The sequence below is a fragment of the Mauremys reevesii genome, linkage group 10, assembly GCF_016161935.1.
Source record: "Mauremys reevesii isolate NIE-2019 linkage group 10, ASM1616193v1, whole genome shotgun sequence".
Taxonomy (NCBI): Eukaryota; Metazoa; Chordata; order Testudines; family Geoemydidae; genus Mauremys; species Mauremys reevesii.
This window is the reverse complement of record NC_052632.1, coordinates 65,440,936-65,461,954: the sequence shown is the minus strand read 5'-3', so window position 1 is coordinate 65,461,954 and position 21,019 is coordinate 65,440,936. Positions and strand designations below refer to the sequence as shown.

General features: G+C 38.0%; 1 protein-coding gene across 13 annotated transcripts in view; it reads left to right on the top strand.

Annotated features, from left to right (window-relative positions):
• The window catches only part of SNX29 (sorting nexin 29), a 484,058-nt gene that overhangs the window by 397,887 nt on the left and 65,152 nt on the right, over positions 1-21,019 (top strand). For 9 of the 13 annotated variants that reach the window (XR_005585770.1, XR_005585771.1, XR_005585769.1 and 6 more), the window contains exon 20: positions 1,538-1,677. The exons of 1 other annotated variant lie outside the window; for it this stretch is intronic. Coding sequence is in view for 5 of the 12 variants with exons in the window: in XM_039492890.1 (XP_039348824.1) it covers positions 1,538-1,677 (140 nt within the window). In the remaining 7 variants the exon portion in view is untranslated. Of the gene's footprint in view, positions 1-142; positions 246-1,537; positions 1,678-21,019 lie in introns of those variants that run through there. 3 more of the 13 variants (XR_005585774.1, XR_005585776.1, XR_005585775.1) reach the window with 3 other exon arrangements.

Below are 21,019 nucleotides of genomic sequence, written 5' to 3'. Positions count from 1 at the left end.
ATTGGAGCCTTTCATTCCAATATTTGACAAGGCAACTCTAAATGTTTAATATTTGTTGTTGTTGGTTTTTAAAAATTTTATTAATGTTTAAATTATTTTGGAAAGCCAGTCCTCTGGGATCCCATCTCATTTTCTTCTTTAGGACGAACCCTTTCTTCTTCGGAAAGAACCCTTCTTCCAAAAATACCTCTGTCATGCCAACTTTTCCTAACGGCAAAGATGGCAAAACTTCTCAGAACTTTACAGTACTGCTTCAAAATCCAGACAAGTGGCCAATTAAGCCTTATGCTCGGAGCAGCCGAGTCTACCAGTGAGAAGAGCCAGCCTTAAACTCAAATCCAATATGTGGCAACCTAGCCTATGAATTTTTTGTTTTTGATTAAATGGAATGGTTTGGTAACATTTTAAACATATTTGTATCTATTATCTTTTTTTAGCAAGAAACAGGAACTTGTACATTTCTAAGCACTTTTCTTGGATAGATTAATAACAATGGTTGATTAGACACATTTTACACAAAATAGGAACTCTACTCGTCCTTTGAAAGCTATAATTGTCTTATAATAGTTTGAGGCTTCATGCCTGAAGAGCATATTCTGACATTTAAACCAGGTGAGAAGAATGCCTGAATTTCTGAGATATAGCTTGTTGGCGCTAATACAAAAAAGAGTCTGATTTCTCAGTAAATCCATTACAGTCTCACTCTAGTGTATTATGCTTGCTGACAGATTGTATTATACTCTACTATAATTGTGTTTCCCACAGACAAAAATATGCATGTTTTGAAGTTATGAAATCTAAGTAGATGTACTATTGTTAGGCTTTCAGTCTGTAAGTCTCACAGTGGAATGAGGAATCGTACAGTTATCTCCATTCATTGGTGCCAGAGACGTAAAACATTAACACTAACACTTAAATAAAACCTCTTTTCCAAAGCATCCTACCAATGATACATTATGCTAGTTAAAAAAATAGACTGTTATGTAAAATTTCGTTAACAAAATGTGTTACTAAACGGAGGAAGATATGTCTGCTCTTATAGTTAAATATGGGTCTATCATGAGGTGTATGTATCCAGCCTCTGAAAAGTTCATGATGTGAGGGCAGGGAGAGAAGGAATTAATAAACTTCTTGGAAGGGAGGAAAAGTACCTCCATTTCCCTAAAGGATTGTATAAATTGCTAGTCCTGAAAGAGCTTGACATCTGGGCCTCAATAACAGTCCTTTAAAAGAAAACATTTAGTCCACAGAAGAGGCCTTTCTCTCAGGGAAGAATACACTGTGGGTAGACAGGGATAAGTTATGTTCAGCATCATGTCAGATAGTCATGGACAGGATTTTATCCATAACCAAGTTATATAATGTTGAACATGACTTGTCTCTGTCTACACTGACTGCAAATGTATTAGATAATATGTTGCTACAGGTGGCTGAGATAAGCACAAGTCATCAATCAGAATTCATGTCATTATTGCTGTCTGGCATTTTAGAATGGAAAACATCTTTTGTACAATTCAACTTTTTCTTCCTTTTGCAGGATGCAAAGTTTGTTGAGGAACGACGCAAACAGCTACAAAATTACTTACGGAATGTTATGAACAAAATTATTCAAACTGTGCCAGAATTCACAGTTAGCCCTAAAAAAGAGACTCTTATTCAACTGATGCCCTTTTTTGTGTAAGTATGTGTCTAATAGACATGCAGTACTCAACAAAATGTTAAGCCTTTTTCTTTGCAGTTTAACTTAAAATGTAATGCGTTACCACTGAAATCTCCATTTTATTATAGAAAGAAGCCCACTAACATGATAAAAGCTTTTGGTATGTTTAAAGAAATTATACATCTACTGTATATTTTTTTTTCAGCATTTGAAATGTTTCTTTGAATAAAGGCCACTATGGATAAAACTTTCAAAAGCATCTAAATGATTTAGGAGCCTAAGTCCTTTTGAATGTCATTGGGTACTTTTGAAAATTGTACTCTCTGGGTTTTGGGGAATTTTGTTTTTATTTTTTGGTGCTCCATTCTACCTTCTTCTCTCCCTCCCCCCATTTTTTATATACGGGCCAAAATAAAGAATTAAAGGAATCTGACTAATTTTTCTAGGAAAATGCAGAACTTTTGCAATCTGTGTACTGTTTCACTTACTACAGGAAGGGAGTAATATTACTATTCCAGGTACAATAATATAGTTGTGTAAATGTAAAGATAGGAGAAAATGGCCACACATACTTCCGTATAACCCGGTCATGCGTTAGAGTATTTTAAAGTTAATATATCACCCTCTCAGAATAGCATTTTTCTTTTACCTTTTCATTTTGTTGTAAGCACAGCCCCTTAAAATATGTGTCATTTAAAAATATTAAAAATGATAAATAACATGAATGAAAACTTGTTTTTTGGAGTATGGGTGTCAGTCTTTCTCTCTGACACTGTCTTGAAGCGCATTGTGTTATGTCTGATCTTCATTTGGCCTGAATATGTAACGGGCCTATCCAGAAAGATACTGAATGATGGGAAATGAGAGCAAGTAGAATCTTCCAGAAGGAACTCAGCACCTGTAGGAGTAGAGCCAGGATATGCTTAAAGTCTTGAAGGCCCCAACCCTGCTTCCACTGAAGCCACTGGGAGTTCTGTCATTGATCACAATAGCAGCAGGAATGGGGCCCAGATATGACTGCAATTTTATAATGAAACGGTGCTGTTAACTCAGGTGCAACATGAAGATGTTGAGGTGAAATTCTAGACCTTCTCAGACCTAAGTATGGTAGCTCTTTTTATCGATAGTTCTCAAAGTGTTTAACACCTGGAAGGTGAGTGGCAGAGTCAGGAAGAACCCAGGTTATCTGTCCCCTAATCCAGTCCCAACTCCTCTGGAGCATACTGCCCTTTGAATCTGGTTCAGGTAGTATCTAATCATATATAGTTACTGAACAAGTACAATCTGTATATTCATTGAAGAGTGCAAAGAATTTACACGCTAAGACTCCATTTCTGGGGCTCCACTGGGATCCACTCAAGTGGATCAGTTTGCAGAAACAGGGCCCAATTAAATATGATATATTCCAGAAAAAACAAACCTCCTTTGTCGCTTGTACTAATTGCAATATATTGTGCTGCATTTGAGATTTGCAGGTTGAAATGTAGTATTTTCCAGGGCTGAGAGCTATATGGACAGAAAGTTGACTGAGAAAAAAATGAGATTTATTAGAAAACTTGCTTCCATAGTCTAATTCTGCTTGTCATTCTCTGACAGGGAAATTTCCATAATTTCAGTATGTTTGTCCAAGATACCACCAGGTTCTTTTTGTTATAAAGTAAAATTGTATGCATACCTTCTAGTTTTAATGAGCTAGCATTCCCTGTCTTACACTTAAAACTGCATCTGACATATTGAGTGTGTGAAAACAAAATTTGCTGACTCTCTTAAAATCTCAGTGGTATTTCATTTCACTTTAAAGCCAAAAGCAATTTTATGTTGAAAATAAGGATTGCACCAACGTACACAGTCATGTCATCTTTTAATTTCTCTCTGTCTGTATATAATGATGGCTTCTGATTTCTCTGTACCTTCATCTGTGCTTTTCCAGTAGCCTGTTCCTTACAAAAGACTGATAGATAAATAGGAAGAATACCAAAATATATTTTGTGGCATTCTCGTTGTTTTAGTTGTTCCTGCGTTTTGTCAAAGTAAAAGTGAATTTGACATGACATATTGAGGTTGCTGGCATAAATGGCGGGATATCATTTGTAGAGGCATAAAAACTTACCCCCTTCTTCAAAGAACTCAATTTGTGTAAATTGGCTACAGGTTGTGATGATTTAAATAGTTTTACATTTTGTCACTTAAAAGATCATTAGAGAATTTTCTATTATTTTAATTCTTTTTAAAGAAATTAATTCTTAGGAAATGCTCTATTTCACTTTGTTTCTTAAACAAATGAGGGAAGTAATGTAGATTGTAACCCGCATTTGGAATTGAATTTTCATATGAAATCATTATTTCTCTTTCTCCTATAATGTTTACTTTTAAGGTTGTTAAACATATTTTTGTGAAATGTGAATTGCTAATAGCTTATCAGCATTATTAGTAATATGGAAGTTGCAACTTTAAATTCAGTTTAGAGCTGGATGATTTGATTGATAATCACTGGCCTTTCATGTCTGGGATTATGATTCAATTCTAACTGAAACAACAAGTGGAACATCAGTTGACAAACAACATATTGCACTGTTGTCTAGTACTTGTTTATTTTGTTTTTCTGCCTTGAGTCCTCAAAAAAATTTTTATCCTCTCATCATTCTGAGATCGTTGTGGATCTCACCCTATTTTGCCAACCAGAATCATGTTCCCTCTTGCTATTAGGACATAACATATGTTGCCCATCAAGAGCTACTATTAGTGCTATTCTGTGAATTTCCCAAAGGAAGGGATAGAATTAATGGATGCAAAGAGGCTGCCACTGATATAAGCTTATGCATTTCATTGACTTAAATGGAGTTGCATCCACTTATGCCAGTGGTGAATTTGGCCCAAAGTCTTTTCAATTGTAAATTCATAGTTATTCAGGTAAAAAAGCAAACACAACAAAAAGCAGATAAAAATCTGAATGTTTGGTGCACAATAAAATATCTAGATATAACTAAGGTTACAGGTTAACTGAATTGATATGGTGTGAATTTACCGAGATGCAAACAAAAATTGGATATTGTTCAAGTTCAAAACATTCTTAGGCTATGTATACACTACAGAGCTCACAGCGGTGCAGCTGCACTGTTGCTAGTGCGGATGCTTTACACCAGTGGGAGCGAGCTCTCCCATTTGACTTAATTACTGCATCCCCCATGAGCAGCAGTAGCTGTGTTGGTGGGAGAACCTAAAGGCAAATGAGAACATGAAGGAAGGATATAGAAAGCATGTAGCTGGGTTTTCCATAAAGCCCATTACTTTAGCATCTAAGTGCTTCCCAGGCAAATTAGATCTCCTTCTTTTGAATATCAAGCAAAGAGCCCACTCCTGTTAGATCAGAGGGATACCCTATGGTGTGTTCCTGAAGCACCCAATGCACCTAAACATGACTGGCAATGCACAGGTCAACTGCAGTCTGGCCAGTTCCTATAGAATATTCCTACTGGGCCCCACCTTTCCCTAGGTCTAGGAGTGGGGCCTCATAACATATGAAAGGAAAGAGGAGGAAGTCTCGGTCACCATTAGCATCGATGGCCAGGCCTCTTATACCAGAAGTGGAGATGGCTTGGAAAACACTTCAGTTGCCCTGTCTGCTAAAGGATTCCTCATCTTTTCCATGCAAGGCCTTGGACTCCACACATACCAGCTGTCAATGACTTTAGAACTTTACAAGACCTGCTTTTGAGGCTAACAGAAACCTTGGACATTGAGACAATGGTGATCCAAGAGGACATGCACATGTTGTTTGATATTCTCAGCTCCTCAGTGCCAACAAGAATTGCCCTGCCAATTAATAAGAGCATACTGAACCCAGCAAAGTGACTGTGGTACACTCACACCTAGCTTTCTCCTACTTCGAAGCAAGTAGAAAAATGCTATCAAGTGTCACGTAAGGGCTTGGAACATTTTTACATGCATCTGACATGAGGGTCCCTTGTGGTAACTGCAGTCCAGAGAAAGATCAGGTCCATGTTAGAGCACTCCAAAAAATAAGGACCCCAATCAACTAGACTTTTCAGTTTAAAGGCCTATTTATCATGTGTGGGCTCATCCCTAAGTTAGCAGCAGGCCTTGGTGGAATAGAGGAGCAGAGAAGTTAGAAGAATAGAGGAAAGAGGAGTGAGGAAAGTAGAGAGCCAGGCAGAGGGAAGGTGGCTGGGCCAGATCAGATGATCAGGAAATGTGAAGAATGTGGGTGGACAGAAGAAGTGGTGGATTCTTGGCTGATTTGGGGCCGATTCATGTTAACAAATAAATTGCTGCTTGCTGCCCCTTGCTGCTGCTGCCTGCCCCTTGAAGCCCCCTTATTTTGTTGTGTTTGTTGGTGTTTTTGTAGAACCTCTCCTGGCCCTTGGGGCCACCCCTGGCTACCTGAGGGAGGAATGTATAGGTAAAGGGAGGCATAAAATATTATATTGTTTTAGTTATAGTTAGCAGTTTTTTTTTAGTTTTTTTTTTTTTGTTTTTAGTTTTTTTGTGTTGTAATTGTAATATGAATGTGTAATGTTGTGTTTTGCTTTTTTTTTTTTTTTTTTTTTTTTAAAGGAAGTTTGGAAGTGTTTTGCATGTTTGTGTGGAAACTGACATGCATGTCAAGGATGAGGAGAGAGGCTATCTTATCTGCTGGAGGCATATATAAATATAAATTAAAGGGTGGAGGTTGATGTTAAATAGCCAGAAGTTATAGCTGTGCTTGTTTTTGTTTTTTATTAATTTTTTAAAATTTTTTTTTTGCCTGCATTAATTGTATAAATGAAATATGCTGGAGAGAAATAAAGGACTTAGCTGCCAATCATACTGACTGAAGAGCTTTGTTCATGCCCGCTTGAGAGGCACCGAGACGCAACACCTATTCATCAGCCTTCCTCCAATTTCACATTGCAAACTTCCAAGCCTTGTTAGTAAAAGATAATTTTTCAATGTAGGAAAGGGCCTTCCTAACTAGGCTCCCACAGAACTCTAGATAGAAGCTGAGAAGTGCCATCAAAGAAGGCTAGATGGTAATGAAGTTAGTGCTACAAGTGGCTTTGGATGAGTCTGATGTGGCCGTTAGATCCATGGCTACAGCAGTCGCCATGCACCAACCAAATTGTAACCTGGTTACAGGCTTCTGGGATTCCAAATGAAGATCCAGTGACTATAGAGGACATTCAATGTAATAGAGCTCTACAGCAACTGGATGGATGAAGCAGTCCATTCCCTAAAGGATTCAAGGGCAACACTGAAATCTTTAAGCATATGCACCCCAGCACTATACTGTAAGTTCTTCTAGTGGCAGCCCTCACAATGGCAAAGGCCATCTGATGCCCATAATCACCCAGAAAACATCCCTGTTATATCAGGAGGCTCCTGTCATACTCCTCCTCTGTCACAGAGGCAGCAGTTGGATGGGGTGCATGTTGAGAACCATGTCAAGACTATGGAGAGACAACTGTTGGAAATCACTTCACCTCTTTCATTGGGCATGGTAAGAGATTACAGCTAACAGTTTTGTGCAGGACATCATCCCCTATGGCTATAACATCAATTTTCATGCTACGCTTTCTCCCCACTCTTCTTTATTTATTCCTCTTCAAAGGACCCTTTTCACAACTCCTATTACAAAAGGAAGTGGTTTTGCTGTTTTGTTTGGGAGCCATAGAAGAGGTACCTTGGGAGTACAGAGGAAGAAGCTTCTACTACTGATATTCCTTATTCTGAAGAAGAAAGAGGGTCTTAGTCCCATCATAGACTTGACAAGAATGAAGAAGTATATACAACAGCTCAGATTTAGAACGCTAATGCTTTCCTCGACATTCCATCTCTTCAAGCTCAGGACTAGTTTGTACCTCTCGGCTTACAGGATGTGTAGTTCCATATTGCCATCCACCTGGCCTGCAGAAAATACCTGTAATTAGAGTGGATCCAAATCATTAACAGTATAAGGTACAGCCTTTCAGATTTTCCACAGTCCTGAGAGTGTTTATGAAATGCCTCACTATAGTGGTGTCACGCGTTAGGGAAAAGGGCATCAGTTCTAGCCGTATGTGGGCAACTGGCTGATGAGAGGCAGTTCACATCTGGAAACTCTGATAAGCCTTAACCGCAAATTACCCACTGAAAAAGGAAGTCCTTACGCCTCCTCAGGTTGCTGAACTGCTGACTGCACCCTGATACAGCTGACTGCACCCTGATGTGGCCTAATACAGTCTAAACCCCATGCAGGCCCCGGTACTGAAAATTCTTGACTATTTACTGTAGTAAAAACATATTGGACTTTCATTTAGCACAGTAAACATCCATCTGGCAGTAACATTGGCATATCATCTACCAATACAGTTGTTCTTGGTCTTCCTTCATCTGACAGTGTCCAAATTTCACAAGGACCTGCAGAAAAGGACCTAGGGGTTACGGTGGACGAAAAGCTGAATATGAGTCAACAGTGTGCCCTTGTTGCCAAGAAGGCTAATGGCATTTTGGGTTGTATAAGTAGGGGCATTTCCAGCAGATCGAGGGACGTGATCATTCCCCTCTATTCAGCACTGGTGAGGCCTCATTTGGAGTACTGTGTCCAGTTTTGGGCCCCACACTACAAGAAGGATGTGGATAAATTGGAGAGAGTCCAGCGGAGGGCAACAAAAATGATTAGGGGGCTGGAGCACATGACTTATGAGGAGAGGCTGAGGGAACTGAGATTGTTTAGCCTGCAGAAGAGAAGAATGAGGGGGGATTTGATAGCTGCTTTCAGCTACCTGAAAGGGGGTTCCAAAGAGGATGGATCTAGACTGTTCTCAGTGGTAGAAGATGACAGAACAAGGAGTAATGGTCTCAAGTTGCAGAGGGGGAGGTTTAGGTTGGACATTAGGAAAAACTTTTTCACTAGTAGAGTGGTGAAGAACTGGAATGGGTTACCTAGGGAGATGATGGAATCTCCTTCCTTAGAGGTTTTTAAGGTCAGGCTTGACAAAGCCCTTGCTGGGATGATTTAGTTGGGTTTGGTCCTGCTTTGAGCAGGGGGTTGGACTAGATGACCTCCTGAGGTCCCTTCCAACCCTGAGATTCTATGATTCTAAGGGCCTACTGCCTGCTTATCCACCAGTCAGAGATACTACTCCAGCATGGGACCCTCATCATTGTCCTTTTGAAGCTTATGGAGCTCTGTGCTCAGCCCCTCTCAGAGTGATCCATCCATCATCTTAATCTCAGGCCTGGTCTACACTTAAAAATTAGATTGACTTAGCTATGTCACTCCAGACTGTGAAAAATTTTGCAGCAGCAGTGCTGTAGTTAGGCTGACCTAACCCCTGGTACAGATGCAGTTAAGTTAACAGAAGAATTATTCCATTGACCTAACTAATGACTGTTGGAGAGATGGATTAACTATATCAACAGAAAAAGACCCATTGATTTAAGAAGTGTCTACACTACAGCAGCACAGATGCAGTGCCATAGCTGTGCCACTGTAGCGGCTGTAGTGTAGACATACCTTCAAGAAGAGGGAGCAAGCTTCAGACACTGATGGTTGAACCCCTGTATACCTCCATTCCATAAAGAAAACGTGGCACTTACATAGGCTCTGCTCCTTCCCCCAAGGCCCCACCTTCATTCTGCCTCTTCCCGCCCCTGCTCTGCCCCTCTCCTAAGGCCCTGCCTTCACCCCCCCCGAAGGCCCCGTCCTCACTCCACCTCCTCCCCAAGGCCTCTGCCTGCTGCCACTCACTGCTGTCCACTCTCCCCCAAGCTGCCAAACAGCTGTTTGGTGGTGCCCCAGATTAGTTTATTGGGGATGCTGCTAAACAGCTGTTGCTGCTGGGTGCTGAACACCCACTATTTTCCAGGGGTGCTCCAGCCCCAGAGCACCCATGGAGTCGGCACCTATGAATACTTAGACCTAATGCAAAATTCTTTCCAAAGGTGGTTTGAGTTCCACCTAAACCAGTCAACCTCTGTGCTTTCCTAAACCTCATTTCATGCAAGGGAAGAGGAAGCTACATACTCTAGCCATAGCCAGAGCTCTGCTATATTACATTGAGAAAACCAAATCTTCTAACACTATTCCCACATCTATTTATGGCCATAACTGGCCACTCCAAGGTCCCCAGATTATTTCATCCCAAATATTGTCAAAGTGGGTATTACACATTTTATCTCACTTTGTTATCAGCTGGCCAGTCTACTTATCCCAGTGACTATTAAGGCTCACTCCACCAGAGCTCAAGCAACATCCTGGGCCTGGAAGGACATAGTTGTTGTAACAATCAGTGTAACCATGTCTTTGGGGAAGCTCATAAAGAATTTGTGGCAACAGAGCAAAATTGGCATCAAAATAAGTAGAAAAGGATACAATAATTTGGAACAGACATGAGTTAAAATTAGATAAGAAAAAAAATTGTTACTCTGGATAAAATAAATTGATAAATAGTTCTTTGGAGTTGTGCATAAAATTTTGCTCTTGTAGTAATTAAATTACGTAAAAAGTGGTAGTTTGCTACTGAATCTATAATGGATTATTTACAAATTTTAACAGGAACTCTATTCTATCACTGAATGTTTAATTCCACTTATTAGAATTTGTCACATTTTAAAGATTCTTTCTAAAAGGTCATTAGTTGTACAGATTTACCAACCGTGATTGTGCTGTTAACATTGTGAAATATGAGATGATGAATACTACTGTCATAAAACAAATGATAGCTCGGGTTTTCTGGAGGTTCTTGATTGTTTTTATTGAGCACCTTATTAGAGATAATTTGATCTGATTTTCTTTGTGGTTCTATTCTGAAAAATGACTTTGTAAAAATAGCATTGTGAGGTCTATATTTGCCTCAGTTAATGCTGTCAAATAAAAAGGAGGGTGTTTTTTAAAACTGCCCAGCCCTGTATACTCAACCTGGAATCTCAAAGTCAAGCTGTATTCTTGTAAAGATTCTGTAAATATAATTTAGGCCCCAGGCCTCTGTGAATAGAATTTAGGTCCAGGCCCAGGGGTTCACCCTTGTTCAGAAGCTTGAAAGATCAGGGACCCAGTTAACAATTCTTTTGGTGATGCACAAGCCACAATAAACACCAGCTCACTCTTCTGTACTTGTATTGGCTCTGCAGTGATAATAGATGAAAAAGGCAGTAAAAATTCATTTTAGTCATGAAAGTTAGCAGCTTTCGCAGAGAGAGCAAAAGTCTTTTGAGTAAGGTGGCAGCATTTTTATATAGTGCCTTTTAAGGTCCTGTTTTAATATGACTAGGGTGACCAGACAGCAAGTATGAAAAATCGGGATGGGGGTGGGGGGTAATAGGAGCCTATATAAGAAAAAGACCCCAAAATCGGGATTGTCCCTATAAAATCAGAACATCTGGTCACCCTAAATATGAAATGTGTGATGTGTTATCGCAATGTTACACAAAGCATGAGAAGTATCTTTTCACTTCAACTTCACTTTTCATTTCACACCTAATGAACTGGTGGGATTGCACCAAGGCAAATTGTGGTGGTGCATCCATGTTAGCCATCGTTTGGGTGCTTTTCTACGCATGTACACACTAGCACTCTGATCCATTTTTACAGTTGTGCTGCACTCTGAGTACCTGTCCCACAGTTTCCAGCACTTGTTTGTAGAAGATTTCAGAATGTTTTCTGGGAGCCCAAGGGTTGTGGGAGAAGGGTTTAAATTCCCATAAATCCTGTGAACCTTGCTGAGGCATTTTTTTCAAATGGAATTAGGAAAAATGTCATAGCCCTCTCTTTACTGGAATAGACAGTTTCCAATGAGAGTATTAATGAGGCCCTGGAAGAGCTTAAAAACAAACAAATAAATCTCAGCATATTTCGCAGGCAGCTTTCAGTTGTGATAAATGATGAGATCTTTTTTACAGAGGTATCAGGACCAGTTTATCTCTTCACCTAGACAATAATTATCAGTGATATCATAGGACCCTTCAGACATAGACAGAAACAATGAACCAGAGAAGGCAACATCATTCCAGTGTCTCATTTTAGTACTCTTTCTCCTTTAATTGAGCGTCATGAAATGGCATTAATACTGATGGGTTTTAAATACTATCCAAAATGACTGTGATTCAGTTCTACCACCAAACCCTCCCTGCCCCATCTCTCCCATAAGAGCCTCCTATCTCTCATCTCATTGGCAATTCTGAACTCCTTCAATGGAAACTGAAATCACGCAACAACTAACCTTATGTTGATAACTTTATTACATCTTTTGACAGAAACCTTGATTTTGTACTTGAAATTATTTGTATTTTTTTCAATCTGTAGATGTCTACTTTTAATAAAGGACATTTATTGTAAAATATTAATTATAAATTAATGTAGAGTTAAACTACATGTAATGTGTGTTTCCATTTAAGCGCTGTAACAAATGTCTATGTTTCCTGAAGGGGTTACCTTTCTCTTGAAAAGGGTTTGCAGATGCCAAACAATTGTGGGTCGAGCTTTCAGACTGTGAAGCAAAGATTAGTGTTATCTCAGGAGAGCAGAAAATAAAATTCTATAATACAAGTTAAAAAACCTGCAGGGTACAGAAGCTATGTGTTAGAAAACACTGAAATGTAAAATAACAAAAATAATTAATCAAAAATAATTACATGTACTTACATTGAGTGTTTTCTCGTCACTCAAAAATTGCACACAAACACTCCCAACAATGTAAAAAAGAAATAATCCAAGAGCAGTTAGTTCCACTTCATGTGGTGCCCTATGTCTATACATTTTTAGAGCCAGGAATATTAATTCACTTGAGGTCCTAAAATGTGAAAATGTTCAGTGGAAATTTTAAAAATAATCTCTTTAAACATATACACACTGAACATTAAACACCTGAAGTTAATTAATAGTGCTGCTACCTAGGACTAGGACTTCAGTGTCTGTTTGTTTTCTTTTGAAGTACAATGATTTTATACAATAATTTAAGCACTGACTTGATTGCCCAAATGATTTGTAATGAAATTTAATAGTGTGCCATTGTTATAAAGTGAAAACAAACTTTGTTTTGAGGCCCAGATATGGTTAGCAGTCTGTTTGAACCACTTTGCTAACATTTCCTTTTCATTGCTATAGCAAATACTGGTGGTTCTTGATGGAAATTTAAATGGCCTGTAATTCCTAATGCTATGAGCTCTCATCTGAATATGCTCATCTTCTCTTTTTGATGTGAATCTCTTTCTACGAGATATTCTTAATCCTGGCTCATGGCTGTTACATTTTAATGCTGTATTAGACCAAACACAAAATTGGTCTAGCAGTTTCCTTCATAGATAGCATTCATTTCGTAGTATACAGATGACACTTTTTTTGTACTTGAAATTTGCCTATTTATAGATTTAACAGCCAACTCAATATGTAGGGAAAAACTGGACACTGGGACGGATTCTCCAGTTTAGTAAGTTCAGGTCCCCTCCTGATCTAACTCATGCTGGGGCTGGGCAGCACTGAATCTGGTTGCTGTAATCAAGCACCTGAGGCTGCCTCTGTCCACTATGTCTGAGTACGGCCTTTCTTTCTTTTTAAATGAACAATTGTACTCATGACTGGTATGTCATATACCAGTAGCACTTGTTATGGCAAGTATACTTATTTTTTTAATTAAAACTTCAGTCTGTCCAAAGAATGCCACATGTTAACTCTTGATAAATACATATATCAGAATTATGGGCAACTTTTTCAACAACCAGAACATTATTGTCGGCTCTGCTCATTTAAAAATCTTACAATTTTTAAGATGTAGGTTTTTATGTAATTTTAACATACCATTTATTTTAAGTGTGGTTCTATTCTGAAAAGCGACTTTGTAAAAGTGGTATTGTGAGGTTTCGTGGTTTGTCTCAGGGTTTGTCTACACTGAAAAAAACAAAACAAAAAAACCCTGAACCTGCAGCAGCAAGTCTTCGAGCCCAGGCCAAGTGACTCAGGCTTGCCGTGCTCCCACTATAGGGCTAAAAATAGTAGTGTAGGCATTCCCACTCAGGCTGGAGGGTGGATCTCAGAACCTGGGCTCCTGCCTGAGAGGGAACATCTATACTGGCCTTCACTTGACCTAGGTTCTAAGTAGGGCGGTCGATTAATCACAGTTAACTCACATGATTAATTCAAAAAAATTAATTGCGATTAATCGCAGTTTTAATCGCACTGTTAAACAATAGAATCCCAATTGAAATTTTTAAATATTTTTGGATGATTTTCTACATTTTCAAATATATTGCCATCAATTACAACACAGAATACAAAGTGGACAGTGCTCACTTTATATTATTATTTTATTACAAATATTTTCACTGTAAAAATGATAAAAGAAATAGCATTTTTTCAGTTCACTTCATACAAGTACTGTAGTTCAATCTCTTTATCATGAAAGTGCAACTTACAAATGTAGATTTTTTTTTGTTACATAACTGCACCAGAAAACAAAACACTGTAAAACTTTAGAACCTAGAAGTCCACTCAGTCCTCCTACTTGTTCAGCGAACTGCTAAAGCAAGCTAGTTTGTTTACATTTATAGGAGAGAATCCTGCCCTCTTCTTATTTACAATGTCACCAGAAAGTGAGAACAGTCATTTGCATGGCACTTTTGTAGCTGGCATTGCAAGGTCTTTATGTGCCAAATATGCTAAACATTCGTATGCCCTTTCATGCTTCAGCCACCATTCCAGAGGACATGTTTCTATGCTGATGATGCTTGTTAAAAAAAAAAAAATGTGTTAATTAAATTTGTGACTGAACTCCTTGGGGGAGAATTGTATGCCTCCTGCTCTGTTTTACCTGCATTCTGCCAGATATTTCATGTTATAGCAGTCTCAGGTGATGACCCAGCACACGTTGTTCATTTTAAAAACACTTTCACTGCAGATTTGACAAAAAAGAATGTACCAATGTGAGATTTCTAAGGATAGCTGCAGCACTCGATCAAAGGTTTAAGAATCTGAAGTGCCTTCCAAAATATGAGCGGGACAAGGTGTGGAGCATGCTTTCAGATGTCTTAAAAGAGCAACACTCCGATGCAGAAACTGCAGAACCCGAACCACCAAAAAAGAAAATCAATTTGCTGGTGGCATCTCACGCAGATGATGAAAATGAACATGCATTGTTCTGCACTGTTTTGAATTGTTATAGAGCAGAACCCGTCATCAGCATAGATGCAAGTCCTCTGGTGATTGAAGCATGAAGGGACATACGAATCTTTAGCACATCTGGCACATAAATATCTTGCGACGTTTGCTACAACAGTGCCATGAGAACACCCGTTCTCTCTTTCAGGTGATATTGTAAACAAGAAGCGGACAGCATTATCTCCTGCAATTGTAAACAGACTTGTTTGTCTGAGCGATTGGCTGAACAAGAAGTAGGACCGAGTGGACTTGTAAGCTCTAAAGTTTTACATTGTTTTATTTTTGAATGCAGGAGTTTTTTGTACATAATTCTACATTTGTAAGTTCAGCTTTCATAATAAAGAGATTGTACTACAGTACTTGTAATGGGGGAATTGAAAAATACTATTTCTTTTGTTTTTTTACAGTGCAAATATTTGTAAGCAAAATAAATATAAAGTGAGCAATGTACATTTTGTATTCTGTGTTGTAATTGAAATCAATATATTTGAAAATGTAGAAAACAACCAAAAATGTTTAAATAAATGGTGTTATATTAGTGTTTAACAGCGTGATTTATCGCGATTAACTTTTTTTAATCTCTTGACAGCCCTTGTTCTAAGACTTGCTGCTTTAGGTTTTTTTGTTTTGTTTTTGCAGTGTAGATATGTGTTCCCTCTAAGCTGCACATGTGGGCGGCTGCCGAGGAGTGATTGAAGTGCCATGCAGTTGATTAGCAGAGCCGCTCACATCCAGATGGCAGCATGTAGTCAGGTGCCCCTCCCCTGCTGCTTTGCAGCCACATTGCTCCTGCCCTCTGCCTTGGAGCCCCTGCTGCTCCTGGGACCCTCCTGCTGGCTGTGCAGAGGGCGGGGCTGTTGATGTCAGGGTGTCCCCCTCACCCTGCCCTTGTACCCCAGCAGGGGAGAAGAGATAGCCCCGAGGTGTGTGTGGAGAGAGACACACAGACTCTCTCCACGTACACACACACACACACACACACACACACACAGAAGCTGTCTCTCTACACACTGTGTCTACACACATACACACTGTGTCTACACACACAGTCTTTCATACTCACATCCAAACACATACTTGTATTATTTTTGTTACTTCTTGGTATTTCCTGCAATGCACATGTATTCTCTGTAATTTTAATCTTTCATGGTGTGTTATTTTAGTGTTTTGACTGGTCTATGCATTTCATAATTTTTATTTCTCTCTTACACTTAAATTTAATTCTTTGAGTAGTGAGTTCTAAAATGCCTAACCTGTCCTGGCCGGAATAATTATCCATATGGTAACTTTTTAAAAATATATATTATATAGGTTTTTTGTTTCTACTGGTGGCGCACATTACTAAATTTATTCCTCACGAGGATGGAAAACATTAGACAGACATATCCTGAGATGAACCACGAAACCTCACAATACCAGTAACTGGGTTCTGAGACTCATTTCTGCAGGGTTTTGTTTTAGTTTGAGTTGGATTTTTTAGCAGTGTAGATGTAACCTCAATGATTTCTGTATCAAACATGCTCATATTACAAGTTCAAAACTTTTTTTTTTCCCTTGTAGCATCCCTGAAGTCTCAACCGGAGATCTGAAAGTCAAGCCATATTCATTCAAGTTTGTGCACCCCTAACTTTTTCCATAATGCAAAGAAACTCTACTCCATCCAGTTGTTAGCTAAGCCAGCAACTGCTCACTCAAATTTTATCCATACACAATTTTTTTACCTGTGTTTATTAGCTACCAAGATACATGTTCTACACTTTACTACTTATTATGGCACACTATTCCTCTGCTGGCAATTATAACTTGAAATATTCTATTGATGCACAAACCAGCATTGAATACAGTTCCAACCTCCACAGTTGTATTGACTCTGCCGTGGTAATAGAAGTAAAATGTTTAGTAAAAGCTTATTCATCAGCAAAGTAAGCAGATGTTAGTCAATACATGCAAAGAGCAGCTCTGTTAAGTACGCATTTTTACTTACTTGCTTTTATAGATCCCTAATTATACTTTATAACAATGTAAAGGACATATTTTGAAAAGCCTAGATAAAAGTTTAGGCAAAAAAGTAGATTCAAATGAAGTAAAACAGGTAGAAGAATCTATCTATTCCAAAAAGAAAGTGTAGATTCAAATGAAGTAAAAAGTAAAAATGAAACAGTAGAGTGAATGACCATGCTATGGTGACAAGACAGTAATAGTGAAAATGAAATGCTAATAGAAGTTAGAATAAAAATCAAAAATAATTTCAAATACATATTTGGGGGAAATATAAAACTAGAGGAACATTTCTACTTCGACTTTTAAATGTTCATTCAAAGATCAATTTAAAGGATGCCTAGGTAAACACTGCTTCATGGAGCAGCCACAAGGGGAGACACAGCTGGAGAGATGAAATGGAGGAGGGAAAAAGAGCTGCATGAGGAATGGACCGCTTGAAACACATGGAGAATAGTGAAAAGGAAACAACAGCATTAATAGCATCTGTGGTGGGAAGAACATCTCAACTGCCCAACAACCAAAATGAACTATACAAAAGGAAGGGGCCAAAAGCAAAAGGGGTTAAAAAAAAAAAAAAACTAAACAGTGAAAGTTAAAAAAAAAAAAAGAGAAAACCCACCCCCCCTTCAAAGGCCCAATATAGACCCAAAAAAAGAAAAAAGAAAAAAAAAATAAAAAAAAAAAAAAAAAAATAAAAAAAAAGAAAAGTGAGAGAAAAAAGAAAAAAGAGAAAAAAAGAAAGAAAAAGAAAAAAATAAACAAAATAAAAAGGCAAAAGAAAAAGGCAAGGAACACAGTGTGCAAGAGAAAGCAAGAGTGTAGCAAGAGTGTAATAAAGAAAGCCATTAAGGAGAAGAAGAAAAAAACAAAAAAGGTAATAAAAAAATGTTCAAAAAATTTTAAAAACATCAGAAGCATGAAGGGCTCAGGAAATGACAAAAAAAAAAACAAATGAAAAAACAATAAAGGAAAATAATAAAAATGGATAAAGAAGATGATGAGTCTAAAACTGTCTGGAGATTCCCAAGTGGATGCTGAGAGAGCCAGATTGAGCTGGTGACAAATCTGAGTGACAATCTCTGAGGAACTGTCACAGATTGTCATGTGGACAGTCACAGATTGAAAATTGATAAACTCAACATTAACAAGTCAGTCACTAGATGGTATTCAACATTCACCCAGGAAGAGTTCTGAAAACTGAAGAGTAAGTGAGTATTAACTAAAGGTTTGTAACCTGTCCTTGTCCTTTTGTTCGGCTTCCTTTACTGGAAGTTAGCTATTTAAAAAGGGCTCTAAAAAAAAGGGGGGGGTGATCCTGGGAATTACAGAGACCGTGTCTAACTAGTCTAAAAAATAATAGTAAAAAAACAATAGTAACAATAAAATTGTAAAAACACAGAAAAAATATAAAAAAATGAGCAATAGTCAACATGTCAACATGGTTTCTGGTAAAGGAAAATCTCTAATCTTAGAGATCTAGAGTTCTTTCAAAAGACAAACGGATGGACAGACAGAGTGTAGATTGAGAGTAGATAGATTTCCAGTTTGCAGCCTTGACAAGGTCCTTTGACAAAGGCTCTTAAAAAAGGCTGTCTGGAAGGGGGGGAAGGAAGGTTTCATTGATTGAGAGAACTGGGAAGGGAAGGACAGAACAAGGGGTAAAAATAAAAAATTAAATTCTCAGAATGGAGAGGGAACTAGTGGTGTTCCTCAAGGGTCAGTCCTAGGATCAACTTATTCAATATTCAATTAAATCATAAGAGAAAGTGGGGTAAGCAAAGTTTGCAGATGACACTAGACTACTCAAGAACTAAAAGACCAAAATAGATTGAAGAGAGATTGAAAAGAAAAGAAAAAAATGAACTAAACTGGCAAACAAATGGCAAAAAAAAAAATGATAAAATAATGTATAAATGTAAAGTAAAAAAAAAATAAAAATAACTATAACTATAACATGATGGGGATGGGGGGGCTACAAATTACAAAAAAAGATCTTGAAAAGATCTTTGGAGTTCTGAAGATGTCTGTCACGCAGTGTGAGAGTGTCGCAAAAAAAGCAAAGGGATGTTAGGAATAATTAAAGGATAGAGAGAATAGAAGAGAATATATTATTATATATATATATTAATCCATGGTCCACACATAATATCTCTTATACTGTGTACAGGTCTCCTCATCTCAAAAAATCTAAAAAGAGCACTAAAGAAAAAGAAAAAACTAAAAAAAATTGATTAGGGGAGAGGGAGAGGTCCCATGAGAGGAAAGATTAAAGAGGGCTAGGACTCTTCAGTTGGAAAAGAGAAAGAGGGAGGGGGGGGATATGATAATAAAAATATAAAAAATGATGAGTGATGTTGAGAAAGTGGAAAGTTAAATTTATTATCTACAATAATACAATACAAAGGGGTCACCAAATGAAATTAATAGGCAGCAGGTTAAAAAAAAAAAAAAAAAGGAAGTTCTTCATGACAGTCAACTTGTGGAACTCCTTACTTGAGGAGAGGAGGTTGTGAAGGACTATACAATGTTTAAAAGGACTTAATAATTCATGGTGGTGGTGTCCATAAAATGGCTATTAGCCAGGATGCCAGTATGTGTGGTGTCCCTCTGTCTGTCTCAGAGGATGGAGATGGATGGCAGGAGAGAGATCACTTGATCATTGCCTGTTAGGTTCACTCCCTCAGGGGCACCTGGCATTGGCCACTGTCGGTAGACAGATACTGGGCTAGATGGACCTTTGGTCTGACCCGGTACGGCCTTTCTTATGTTCTTATGTTCTTAAAATCAGTGATATGGAATGCTTTTAAAAGTATTAAAAACTAACCTCAGAGGTTTACCAGTTTTAAACAGTATGTTCAGTCAAGTTGCGCTTTCTGAGGTTCATAAGGTTAGTTCTCTTGGAGCTACAGTTCATTGACAAAATGTTTGAAAACAGGCAGAAGATAGAATCCTCAATAATTTTTGTTGGAAAATTTTCTGGTAAAATAGACTGGAGTGGATTCTAAGGAAATATTTTTTTGAATGGATTAATAATTGATATATTTTAAAAAGTGATTTTAAAAGATATTTTCTATAGCATTATGAAGTAGTTGGACACTGTAGGAATAATCACCTGTCAGTGATGACAGTAATGCTGAATAAATATATGGTTGTAACTGTTTTCCTTATTTTTCCATATAATTTCCATTTCATAATATGACAATCCTGGCAGTATATTTCAGGGCAGTTGCATTTCTGGGGTGATTAATGTCACTCATCTTTCAGTCTCATGTTTTCCAAATCAAATTGTAATTGTACAGAAATTAACTGTTTGTCTTCCTGACTTATCTTATTGCTAAACAATACACTCTTTTCCGAGAGCGGTCCAGGGAGGGAGTTGCTCCAGGGAGGGGTAGTGGAGTGTCCCTGGGATCTGGCCTTGGTTGACAGGTGGATTTCACCTCCAAGCCATTGCCAGCCACCACAAGCCAAAGATCTTGTTGTAGATTATTCACCTACTAATTTGACCTATTAATTCAGTAAACCTCTAAATATTAAATGTCTGATTTCATAAGTCTTGCAGATCAAACAACCAAACTTCTGGGGAAAAGTTTCTTATGATCCTTTCTTCAGTGATAGCTGACAGTACTAGTGTGGTCACCTGAAACATTTAAAACCTGAGATGGATTATTAATGGTATATAATTATATGTGCAGCCGATAAAAAGATTATTCCTTTTAATACCTGTAGTGCTGCTAGTGTTGTTTTGACTGATAAACTAAGCAAATATGATGAGAAAATTACAGTGAAGAGCTGCATGTACTTTATATGCGACTACGTTCATTAAAGACATTTTGAACAAATTTTCAAGGTTACTTTCAAAACATTTTAAAATAAAGGGACAAAGAAATTGAAGTTAGCCCAGCTAAAAAGCTAGTTAAAAATTCCAACTCTGTCTCCTGCATTTCAGTCAGTAGCTCCAGGTCTCAACATGGTTTAATTTAATATGCAGCAGATGTGGACACTGTTCAAGTACAAAGAATAAAAGAAAACAGCTCCTCACTGAAGTGTTCATGAAATACAGGTTTAAATAAGATCATTCCACCATGCATGCAACACCCTGAAGAAAGTTAATGAAATTCCCATTTCAACCCAGAGCCATCAATAACTGAATCTATTGTAGAATCAAAGGTATCAATAACTGACTCCAGTGTAGAATCAGAGCCATCCATAACTGAGTGGTGTCTTTT